The sequence below is a fragment of the Lepus europaeus genome, chromosome 10 (genome assembly GCF_033115175.1).
Source record: "Lepus europaeus isolate LE1 chromosome 10, mLepTim1.pri, whole genome shotgun sequence".
Classification (NCBI taxonomy): domain Eukaryota; kingdom Metazoa; phylum Chordata; class Mammalia; order Lagomorpha; family Leporidae; genus Lepus; species Lepus europaeus.
In genome coordinates, this window is record NC_084836.1 from 70625262 (window position 1) to 70637665 (window position 12404).

The 12404-nt window shown below is 48.7% G+C and overlaps 1 protein-coding gene across 1 annotated transcript in view; it reads left to right on the top strand.

Moving 5' to 3' along the window:
- The first annotated feature begins 7973 nt into the window (after positions 1 to 7973).
- FAM186B (family with sequence similarity 186 member B) overlaps positions 7974 to 12404 on the top strand; it is a 45762-nt gene continuing 41331 nt past the window's right edge. The window contains exons 1-2 of the mRNA XM_062202494.1: positions 7974 to 8069; positions 11204 to 11429. Of these exons, the coding sequence (XP_062058478.1) occupies positions 7974 to 8069; positions 11204 to 11429 (322 nt within the window). The remainder of the gene's footprint in view (positions 8070 to 11203; positions 11430 to 12404) is intronic.

Below are 12404 nucleotides of genomic sequence, written 5' to 3' on the forward strand. Positions count from 1 at the left end.
AGAGCTGGATCGGAAGTGGAGCAGCCGGGTCTCAAACCGGCACCCACTTGGGATGCCTGCCGGCGCTTCAGGCCAGGGCTTTACCCACTACGCCACAGCGCCGGCCCCTTCAGTCTTCAGTTCTTGTTGGGACTGTTTATGCTATTCAGGCTGAACCTGAATAAGTTCAGGAAGAGAACATACACTTCCTGTCTTGCAGAAATTTTTATTTTTCTTGGAATGAATAATCTCTTTTCATCTTCTGTGTACTTATCACAAATCTGCCTTCAGCTCTTCCCTGGATCTCTCCTCAGTGTAGCAGTAGCGGAGAGATTCCACCCATTTTGTCTTCTTGGAGACTTCCCTGTGGTGCCTTCTGTCTGCTCCCTGCTGGTTTCCACCCTTCCTGTGTGGTACCTCTGCCAGCAGGGCATCTTTGGACTCATTCTGGACTGTTTCTTTACCTCTGTCCGTAGTTGGAGCTTTTAATTGACATCTGCTGTGTCTTTCTCTTTGCTGACTTATTCCCTCTTTTTGGAGAGGCTTATCTTCCAGAAGCTTCCTGAGAAACAGGGAGGTAGATTGTTTTGGAGTGGGGCTGGCGCTGTATTGTAGTAGGAGAAGCATCTGCCTACGGTGCTACAGCACCCACAGGTGTGAGTCCCACCTGCTCCACTTCTGATCCAGTTTCCTGCTAATGTGCCTGGGAAAGCAGTAGAAGATGGCCCAAGTCCTTGGGCCCCTGCACCCAAGCGGGAGACCAGGAAGAAGCTCCTGGCTCTTGGCTTCAGATCAGCCCAGCTCCAGCCATTGTGGCCATTTGGGGGGTGAACCAGCGGATGCAAGATCTCTCTCCCTCTCTCTGCCTGTAACTATACCTCTCAAATAAAAATAAATAAATCTTTTTTTTAAAAAAATTGTTTTGAAGCTTTGCATGTTTCCCATTGCCCTTATCCTGCCCAGACTGGGCTTGCTGTTGAGTTCCTCCCGAGGTTTGAAGGCGTTGCTGTTACCCTGTGGCTTCCATCATTGCTGCTGAGAAGTCGGAAGTCTTTTGCTCAAGGCTGTGCTGGGCACTCGGTGCCCCTCTGTTCTGGGAAGTAGCCTTGATTCATCCCATTGATGTTCCCTCCCTTCTGTCTTCTCTTTCTTTTTTGCAGTTCCGGTAATGTGGTTGATGATCCTGCTGCAATAGTCTCTTGTCTTGTTTTTCTCTCCCACTTGCCATGTTTATTTTGTTTCCTGGAAGATTTCCTCAACTTTGTCTTCCCATTTTTCTACTGAGTTTTTTGTTATTTTAAGATTGTTAGGCCGGCACTGCAGCTCACTAGGCTAATCCTCCGCCTAGCGGCGCCGGCACACCGGGTTCTAATCCCGGTCGGGGCACCGGATTCTGTCCCGGTTGCCCCTCTTCCAGGCCAGCTCTCTGCTGTGGCCCGGGAATGCAGTGGAGGATGGCCCAAGTCCTTGGGCCCTGCACCCGCATGGGAGACCAGGAGAAGCACCTGGCTCCTGGCTTCAGATTGTCGCAGTGCGCCAGCCATGGCGGCCATTTGGGGGGTGAACCAACAGAAAAGGAAGACCTTGCTCTCTGTCTCTCTTTCTCTCACTGTCCACTCTGCCTGTCAAAAAAAAAAAAAAAAAAAAAAGATTGTTATAGCTGCTGCTGTCGTGTATTAAGTTAAGCATCTGCCTGCAGTGCCGGCATCCTATCTGGGTGCCGGTTCATGTCCCGGCTGCTCCTCTTCTGATCCAGCTCTCTGCTAATGGCCTGGGAGAGCAGTGGAAGATGGGCCCAAAGTGCTTGGGCCCCTGCATCTATGTGGAAGACCCAGAAGAAGCTCGTGGCTCCTGGCTTCAGATCAGCTCAGCTTTGTTTGTTGCAGCCATTTGGGGAGTGAACATGGATGAAAGACTTTTTCTCTGTCTCCCTCTCTCTGGAACTCTACCTCTCAAATAAATAAATAAAATCTTAAAAAAAAAAAAAACAGATAGGTATGGTTTTCACTTTATTTCTATTTTCTAAATATTTTTATTTATTTAGTAAAGCAGTTTATTCTACAGGTTGCAATAACTTTTATATAAATTTTTTTGTTTGTTTGAGAGACAGAGAGAGCTCTTATCCCCTGATTTTCTCTCCAAATGCCTGCAGTGAGCAGGGAGCCACAGCTTGGATCTCAGAGTGCAAACCAGGTCTCTCATGAGGGTGGCAGGGACCAAGTACTTGAGCCATCACCTGCTGCCTTGCCTTCTAGGGTGCACATTAGCAGGAAGCTGGAATCAGGAGCAGATCTAAGAGTTGAACCCAGGTCCTCCAGTATTGCATGTCTGATTTTAACCACTAGGCCAAAGACGCTCCCACACACACATACACAAAATCATTTATCTTGTCTTAGAAGCTATTACTGATAGTTTTGTTCTAATTTTTCTTCTCTCTGCATAAGCTCTTTGTTCCAATTTTTTTTTCTTCTGTTTTGATCTCTGTCTTCCACGTTTGATTCTTTATTTGGGGGGTGTCTTATAATCCTGGGTTGTCTTTTTACACTTAAAAATGGGTTAACAGGGGCTGGCGCTGTGGCATAGCAGGTAAAGCCACCGCCTGCAGTGCTGGCATCCCATATGGGCACTGGTTCGAGATCCAGCTGCTCCACTTCCCATCTATCTCTCTGCTGTGGCCTAGGAAAGCAGTGGAAGATGCCCAAGTCCTTGGGCCCCTGCACCTACCTGGGAGACCCAGAAGAAGTTTCTGGCTCCTGGCTTTAACCAGCAGATGGAAGACCTCTCTCTCTCTCTCTCTCTCTCTCTCTCTCTCTCTTTCTGGATCTGCTTCTCTCTGTAACTCTGTCTTTCAAATAAATAACTCTTTAAAAAAAAAGTTGCCACTGGAGATACATCCTATGTTAGGGAGAAAAAAAAAAGGGATCAACAAAAACCTTCTTGGAAGCATTTGTGCCCCATTTGCCCAGGTACATGTGAGGGCTTGTGGCTCATGAGCTTCTGTGCATGGTGGACTGGCTGGGGCCCCTGGTGTCAGCACCTTCGGGTCTTCCCTCCCCGAGGAGACTGCCCATCTCGGTAAGGAACATCAGTTCTGTTTGCCACACTTATGCTGCTGTAGGGCCTGTGGTTCTCCAGTCTAAGGCCCCACTCATCTATCTGGCTTCCAGCTTCCCAAGGTACTTTGCTCTTCTCTCCTCTCCTCTCCATTTCCCTTTCTTTGTGGATTTATGCCTTAAAAAGCTCTTTGCTATAGTTTTTTTTTTTAAAGATTTGTTTTTATTTATTTGCAAGACAGAGTTACAGAGAGAAAGAGAGGAATAGAGAGGTCTTCCATCTGCTGGTTCACTCCCCAGATGGCCACAATGGCTGGAGCTGCGCTGATCCAAAACCAGGAGCCAGGAGCTTCTTCTGGGTCTCCTACATGGGTGGCAGAGGCCCAAGCACTTGGGCCATCTTCAGTTGCCTTTCCCAAACTATTAGCAGGGAGCTGAACTGGAAGTTGAAAAGCTAGAACGCTCTCTGGAGCCCATGTGGAATGCCAGCATTGCTGGTGGCAGATTTACCCACCAGGCCACAGCACCAGCCCTGTGTCTTGCTTTCTTTCCATAGTAAATCTTGTGAGATTATCCACATTAGGGACTCCTCCCATGATGGGAAGTAGTATGTTTCATCACAAAGACATGCTACAGTTTGTTTCTCCATTCACCAGTCAATGGACTGTTAGGTTTAGGTTTGTTTCAGTCTATTTCCTGTTGCTGGTAACAGTTCCACTGGCTGGGCAAATCGTCATGAAAAGAGATTTGTTGGAGCTCACAGTTCTGGTCCAAGGTCAAGGGGCCACATCCGGTGATGGCCTTCCTGAAGATCATGCAGGCCACCACATAGAGACAGAGAGGGAACTTGTGTCCTAGTCTCTGTCCTGGGACCCAGTGATTTACCTAATCCCTGTCACCTGCTGGAGGCCGCACCATTGCACGCCACAGTCAGGGTCACATTAAATTTCAGTGTGCGTTTTTGGAGGGGACAAACCATGTAGAACATCTTAAGGTTGCTTGCAGGTTTGGTCTGTTATAAACAGAGCCGCTTAGGAACACTTATGTATACATGGGATTGCTGTGCTGTACAGTAATTGTCACACTTTTTACTGACTGATTCATTCTTTAAAAAAAGATTGATTTATTTATTTGAAAGGCAGAATTACAGAGATGTAGAGGCAGAGAGAGAGAGAGAGAGGTCTTCCACCTGTTGGTTTACTCCACTCCCCAAATGGCCACAATGGCCGGGGCTGGGCTGATCCAAAGGCAGGAGCCAGGAGCTCTTCTAGGTCTCACATGTGGGTGCAGAAGCCCAAGAACTTGAGCCATCTTCTGCTGCTTTCCCAGACCACAGCAGAGAGCTGGATTGGAAGTGAGCAGCCAGGACTCGAACCAGCGCCCATATGGAATGCTGACACTGCAGGCCGGGGCTTTAACTCACTGCGCCACAGCACCGCCCTCCTGAGGCAGTTATTAGTGGTATTAGCACACTGAAGATCCTGTCCACTTTATTGATTGATGCCTTTGTCACCATAGAATGGACATCCCTTTTTATTGCTGATAATTCTTCTGTTAAAATCCAATGCTAACATAGCCACCCCGGCTCTCTTTTGATTCCTGTTATCATAAGAGATTTTCTTTTTTCTATCTTTCTATTTTATTTTTATTTATTTATTTATTTATTTTTGACAGGCAGAGTGGATAGTGAGAGAGACAGAGAGAAAGGTCTTCCTTTTTGCCGTTGGTTCACCCTCCAATGGCCGCTGCGGCCGGCGTATCTCGCTGATCAGAAGCCAGGAGCCAGGGGCTTCTCCTGGTCTCCCATGCAGGTGCAGGGCCCAAGGACTTGGGCCATCCTCCACTGCCTTCCCGGGCCATAGCAGAGAGCTGGCCTGGAAGAGGGGCAACTGGGATAGAATCCGGCACCCCAACCGGGACTAGAATCCGGTGTGCCGGCGCCGCTAGGCGGAGGATTAGCCTGTTAAGCCACAGCGCCGGCCATATCTTTCTATTTTAAACTCTTGTTTGTCTTTTTAAAAATTTTTTAATTTTTATTTACTTTAAAGTCAGTGTTACAAAGAGAGAGAAGGAGAGGCAGAGAGAGAGAGGTCTTCCATCCGCTGGTTCACTCCCCAGATGACCACATTGGCCAGAGCTGGGCCGATCCGAAGCCAGGAGCCAGGAGCTTCCTCCGGGTCTCCCACGTGGGTGCAGGGGCTCAAGGACTTGGGCCATCTTCTACTGCTTTCCCAGGGCATAGCAGAGAGCTGGATCAGAAGTGGAGCAGCTGGATCTCGAACCAGCGCCCATATGGGATGCCGGCACTGCAGATGGCGGCTTAACCCGCTCCGCCACAGCACTGGACCTTTGTTTGTCTTTTAATTTAAGATGTGATTCTTGGAGACAGCATATGGTTGAGTGTTGTTTTTTTTTTTTTCTTTCTTTCTTTCTTTCTTTTTGTCACCAACCCTTGCAGTTTACATTTTAACGGTATGCTTAGATCATGTGTAATCTTTTTTTTTTTTAAAGATTTATTTGTTTGAAAGGCAGAGTTACATAGAGGCAGAGGGAGAGATCTTTCTTCCAATGGTTCATTCCCCAGATGGAATGAACACAATGGCTGGAGCTGAGCTGATCCGAAGCCAGGAGCCAGGAGCTTCCTGCATGTCTCCCAGGTGGGTGCAGGGGCCCAAGGACTTGAGCCATCTTCCACTGCTTTCTCAGGCCATAGCAGAGAGCTGGATCGTAAGCAGAGCAGCTAGGACTTGAACCAGTACCCATGTGGGATGCCGGCACTGCAGGCAGCAACTTTACCCACTGTGCCCCGGTGCCAGCCCCCTTTGTAATCTAATTATTAGTATGGTTGAGTTTAAAAGGAAATGGGGATTATAAAATGGTACAGTCTCTCCTTGAAAAACAGTTTGACATTTTTTTAGAAAGTGAAACAATTCTATTCCTAGGTATCTCCTGAAAAGAAATGTAAACATATGTCCACACAAAGACTTGTAAGTGAATTACACAATTTATAATTATTCAAAAGAGCCCAGGGGTCAGTGCTGTGGCATAGTGTGTAAAGCTGCCTCCTGGGACAACAGCATCCCATATGGGCACCGAGAAGTCCTGGCTGCTCCACTTCCCTTCCAGCTCCCTGCTGATGGCCTGGGAAAGCAGTGCATGGGCCCCTGAACCCTTGTGGGAGACCCAGAGGAAGCTCCTGGCTCCTGGCTTCGGATGGGCCCAGCTCTGGTGACTGTGGCCATTTGGGAAGTGAACCAGCAAATGGAAGATCTCCCCCCCTCTCTCTGTCTCTTTCTCTCTCTCTCTCTCTCTGCCTCCACCTCTCTGTAACTCTGCCTTTCAAATAAATAAATAAATCTTAAATAAATAAATAAATAAATGGAAATGGGGAGGGGAGGAGGGAGAAATGAAAAAGACAGCCCAGGTGGTGCTCAGGAAAGCAGGCTGGAGCCCCGGTGCTGCTGTCCTTGGCTCTGTCACCGCTGAGCCTGAGCCAGCTTGGATGTGTTGTGAGTCGTCTAGAGAGTAAAGGGCCCATCCAGGGCCAAACATTTGGACAAACAGACAGACAGACAGGTGTCTGAATGCCATGGTAGGGGGCCTTAAGGACAGCATTAATTCAGAATTAATTGTCTCCAGCCCCAGGCCAGGGACATGGATGTTATAGGAAAGTGTTTGTGGAACGAATGAGCCAATGAGAGAATGCACTTAGAGTATGAGGATTAGTAGGTGAAAGACAGGTCCTCGTCAGGTAACAGGTGAGACCATCAAGGACCAAACTTACCATGTGTATCTGCAATTGGGAATACTTCGCTAATTAGGAATACTTCTGCATGTGTATGTGTTTATACTGACAGGGTCATTCACTCGTTTACCAAGTGTTTATTAAGTGCCTTCGGAGTGCCAGGCACAGTTCTAGGCCCTGAGCAAATAGTGATTGTCCCTTTCATTTGTAAAGGTCTCATGCCATGATTATCACCTTCAGTGAGTTGACCATGCCTTCCCCTTCAGGAAACTGCAAACATATGTCCATTTATGTTATTGATTTATTAAAGATTTGTTTATGTGAAAGGCAGAGCTAGAAAGAGAAGGGGAGATGGAGAGAGAGAGAGAGAGAGAGAGAAATCTTCATTTCATTGGTTCACTCCCCAAATGTCTGCAACAGCCGAGGCTGGGCCAGGCCAAAGCCAGATCCTGAACCTCTGATCGAGTCTCTCCACTGCTCTCCCAAGCACATTAGCAGGGAGCTGGATCAGAAGTGGAGCACCCGGGACTTGAACCAGTACTCATATGGAATGTCAGTGTCACAGGCAGCTTAACCTGCACCACTACAACACCAACCCCTATTTAATTTTATTTTTTGAAGACTGAAAAGCAGAGTGACAGAGAGAAGAGAGTAAAAGAGAGAGAGAGAGAATCATTCTTCAAATGACTACAACAGCTAGGGCTGGGCCAAGCCAAAGCCAGGAGCCCAGAACTCCATCCAGCCCTCCCTTGTGGGTGGCAGGGACCCAAGCACTTGAGCCGTCATGTACAAATGGAAGACCTGACCTCTCTCTCTGCATCTGCCTCTCTGTAACACTGCCTTTCAAATAAATAAATAAATCTTTCTAAAAAAAAAACAAGTCAAATATATATATATATATATATATACACACACACACACACGTGTGTGTGTGTGTGTGTGGGTGTGTGAGATGGTAATGGAAAAAAAACCAGACAGACAGGTGGCCAAGTTCTCATCAAACTGATGATGTCACTAGGAACGAAGGGTCAGTTAGAACGCAGGCTCTGGCAGTTACCATAGGAGCTGTGGCTGGGCAGAGGGCACCCGGAGCTCCCCTGGGACCCTCCACCTCCAAAGCAGTTGACGCTATGTGTCCAGGGCTGGGTGGCAGAGTCTCGGGATACTCGTGACTGCAACTGCCACGGCGGCCCAGGATGGAGAAGGACGACCCCTCTGAGTTAGCGACTCCCCCGTCTGTGAAAGCCATCATCTCCAGGATTGAGACGGCGCAGCTGATGCGAGCTCAAGAGGTAGCCCCAGAGACAAGGGAATCAGTCTTCTGTTGGGGTCTGTGGTTGGGGCTGGAGACGGATTCCAGGTTTGAGCACAATTTCAGCTCTGGGCTCTCAGGGGTCCCGGGATTTGCAGGCTAATTAGTGGAAAACGCCCGGTTCTTTTTTTTTTTAAACTTTTATTTAATGAATATAAATTTCCAATGTACAGCTTATGGATTACAATGGCTTCCCCCTCCCATAACTTCCCTCCCACCCGCAACCCTCCCCTCTCCCGCTCCCTCTCACCTTCCATTCACATCAAGATTCATTTTCAATTCTCTTTATATACAGAAGATCAGTTCAGTATATATTAAGTAAAGATTTCAATAGTTTGCACCCACATAGAAACATAAAGTGAAACATACTGTTTGAGTACTAGTTATAGCATTAAATCACAATGAACAGCACATTAAGGACAGAGATCCCACATGAGGAGCAAGTGCACAGTGACTCCTGTTGTTGACCCAACAAATTGACACTCTAGTTTATGGTGCCAGTAACCACCCTAGGCTCTCGTCATGAGTTATCAAGGCTATGGAAGCCTTCCGAGTTCGCCGACTCTGATCATATTTAGACAAGGTCATAAAAGACAGGGTGAGGATAGTAACCAATGATCCTAAGAGTGGCATTAACCAGGTCTGAACAATTATATAGCATTAAGTGGGGAAGAGGACCATCAGTACACACAGGTTGGGAGTAGAGCCATTGGAGGTAGAGTAGAGGTTATGATTACAAAGAAATGAGGCCCAAGTGCGGTAGACAGGGTCTAGAACAAAGGACAGAGTCATTATTAGAGGAGCTAAGAAAGGTGCTGTCTAAGCTACAATTAAGTTTTCTGATTGAGAGGCAAATAGAACCTGACAGACGGGGCTTGATAATAATCTGTTGGGCTTTAGGCCTTGTAAGTTAAGAGGCCCAGACCTATCTATCTCTTCACATGGAGTACATCCTAAGGGAGATGTGAACCTCCTAGGGGAAGGCACCCTGTTAACTTTCATTACTTGGCTGGCCTGGGAGGAGAGTTGGCCAGGTAAAGGCAGGTGGCACCTCTAACAAGAAATTTACAGTTCTGCCTGCAATGTTGCTGACCCTACTTGGCCATCCCCTCAGCTGCAGTGGTCACTTTGGAAGTTGGACTGAGTGAAGGACTTTTCAGCTTAGAGCCAATAAGATCTGTGGCTCTGACCTGGGCATCCTTCGACTCCAGGGCAGGTCCATTTCCAGTGATCCAACTCTTGGCAGAGCTGCCAGGGCTCTTCACAAGCTGACTTCTGCTGAAGCCCAGGCTTACCACATTGAAAGCCACTGCAGTGGACTGGCCTGTTGGGTCTCCTTGAGGGCAGATCACTGTACAGATCAGCCATTAATAGGCCTGCCTCCCATTGCTTCTGATGCCTAGCTTTCTTTGCCTCCTGGTTTGTGTTAAAGCAGACGAGAGGATGCAAGTCAAGGGAGTGCCCAAGTCTCATCTCTAATCTTCGGTGGCCTGAACAAGTCTATAGTCACAGGCATGTTCTGTAGTAGTTTTTCTAAGGTAGACAATGCCCATGAGGAAAATTATATACTCACTTAAAAACTTTCTTTCCCTTTGGTCTGAAAGGGAGGTTTTTTCTACTTACCGTTTACTTCGATGATGGCGAAGTAAATCTAGCTATGAGATTATTATTTAAGCTCTTATTTTGGCTATGCTATTACAGAAAAATGTTAGCCATCTCTTTTATAAGGTCTAAAGAGTAAATTGTGCGTCCTACAGATTCCTTCATAATAGAATTAGTTTCCTATCTTGAAGAGAATAGAGAAATGAAAGAACAAGTTGGAAAACGCCCGGTTCTTACACTGGCTTCTAGAGGGTGAGTTGGAACCAGCCACCCCACTGGGGCAGAGCTGGACGCACCAGAGTAGCCTGAAGCAGTGGGGGCAGGCAGAGTTCTGGACTCAGGGTCTGCTCTTGGCAGCCTGCCCAGGAAGCTCATAGGGTTGGAGAAGTGGCCAAAGGCTCAGTCCATCTGTGCAGGAGGCTCCCTGGGGCCTCTGTTCTTCACGTTGCCTCTGCATGCTTTGAAGAGGAGACGTCTGGAAGCTCCCCGCCAGGTCTGAGATCCTGAAGAAATGTCTGCCAAAGTATTTTCAGTGTTGGGTCCCTTCCTGTCTCAATAATCCAAAGGCTAATTAACGACCATGGTGATTATCAGAGATGATGATGTCGCCATGCGTGGTGTGTGCCAGGCCCTGTTCTAAACACTTTACAAATACTAAATCCATTCAGTTCTCTTTTTTTAAGGATTTATTTATTTATTTGAAAAGCAGAGTTACAAAGAGAGGGAGAGAGAGAAACAGAGAGATCTTCCATTTGCTGGTTCACTCCCCAGATGGGCACAACAGCCAGGGCTGGGCCAGGCTGAAACCAGGAGCCAGGAGCTTCTTCCGGGTCTCCCATGTGGGTGCAGGGACCCAAGCACTTGGGCTGTCTTCTGATGCTTTCCCAGGTGCATTAGCAGGGAGCTGGATGAGAAGTAGAATAGGGGCCAGCGCTGTGGTGTAGTGGGCTAACCCTCCACCTGCTGCACTAGAATCTCGTATGGGCACCAGTTCAAGTCCTGGCTGCTCCTCTTCTGATCTAGCTCTCTGCTGTGGCCTGAGAAGGCAGTGGAAGATGGCCCTGGGTGCTTGGGCCCCTGCACCCACATGGAAGACCTGGAGGAGGCTCCTGGCTCCTGGCTTCGGATAGGCTCAGCTCCCACCATTGCGGCCATTTGGGGAGTGAACCAGCAATGGAAGACCTTTCTCTCTGTCCCTCCCTCTCTCTATCTGTAACTCTACCTCTCAAATAAATAAATAAAATCTTTAAAAAAAAAGAGGAAGTGGAACAGCCAGGATTCGAACCAGCGCCCATATGGAATGCTGGCATTGCATGTGGCAGTTTAACTCATTACACCACAACGCCGGGCCCCTAACTTGCTTAATTCTTACAGCAATCCTGTGCCATTCTAACAATCCCCTCTTTAAAGATAAGCAAGCTGGGACCCAAAAGGGTTGAGTGACCAGTCTGGAGCCACACTGCTCTGGGACCCCCCTTTTCCAAACCCTACCATCTGCTCCCTCCCATACAGGACATTGCCAGCCAGCTCTCGGGCATCCTGGGCAACGTCAACTGTGCCATCAACCGCTTCCAGGAAGAACTGGGCTATGATTTGAAAGAAAAGGCCGACTCTCGCCAGTCAGACCAGAAGAGCAAGGAGAGATTCACCTTGCTGGAGAAGATCGCCTCCTTCTCCAATGGCGTTAAGGCGAAAGAGCAGCATCTGTGTGAAATTCGCCGCTGGCTGGCCGACTGGGGTGAGTCTGCCAGCGTGCGGGGGGGGGGGGGCGGGAGGGGTGCCCTCCTTCCGGGACGCTGGTCCCTGCCTGCTCACTCTCCTTTTCTCCACCTCAGTCAGCATCTGCTGGGAGGGAACTGTGGGGCAGTGGGTGCGGGGAGGCGAAGGACACGCGGCCTTTCCCTGGGGAGCTTCCCACCTCTCACTCGTGTCTCACACGTCACCTCTGCTCCCCATGTCACTTGTGTCACACACGTCACCTCTGCTCCCCATGTCATTCACGTCACACACGTCACCTCTGCTCTCCATGTCACTTGTGTCACACACGTCACCTCTGCTCCCCATGTCACTTGTGTCACACACATCACCTCTGCTCCCCATGTCACTCGTGTCACACATGTCACCTCTGCTCCCCATATCATTTGTGTCACATACGTCACCTCTGCTCCCCATGTCACTCATGTCACACACGTCACCTCTGCTCCCCATGTCACTTGTGTCACACATGTCACCTCTGCTCCCCATGTCATTCACGTCACACACGTCACCTCTGCTCTCCATGTCACTGTCCAAATGTAGCAACATCGTGACCTTAGCCGACTAGTCACAATGCCTGCATCCCAGGTCCACTGTGACAGCTCATTTTTTTTTTTTTAAGCAGGACAGAAAATGAATTCAAACCCACACTAGGTATGAGGGTATTTTAAAAAGCTGGTGGAGGGGCCGGCACTGTGGCACGGTGGGTTAAAGCCCTGGCTGAAGTGCCGGCATCCCGTATGGGCGCCAGTTCTTGTCCCAGCTGCTCCTCTTCTGATCCAGCTCTCTGCTATGGCCTGGGGTAGCAGTAGAAGATGGCCCAAGTCCTTGGGCCCTCGCACCCACATAGGAGACCTGGAAGAAGCTCCTGGTGGCTCCTGGCATCAGATGGGTGCAGCTCCAGCCATTGCAGCCATTTGGGGAGTGAACCAGTGGATGGAAGACCTCTCTCTCTGTT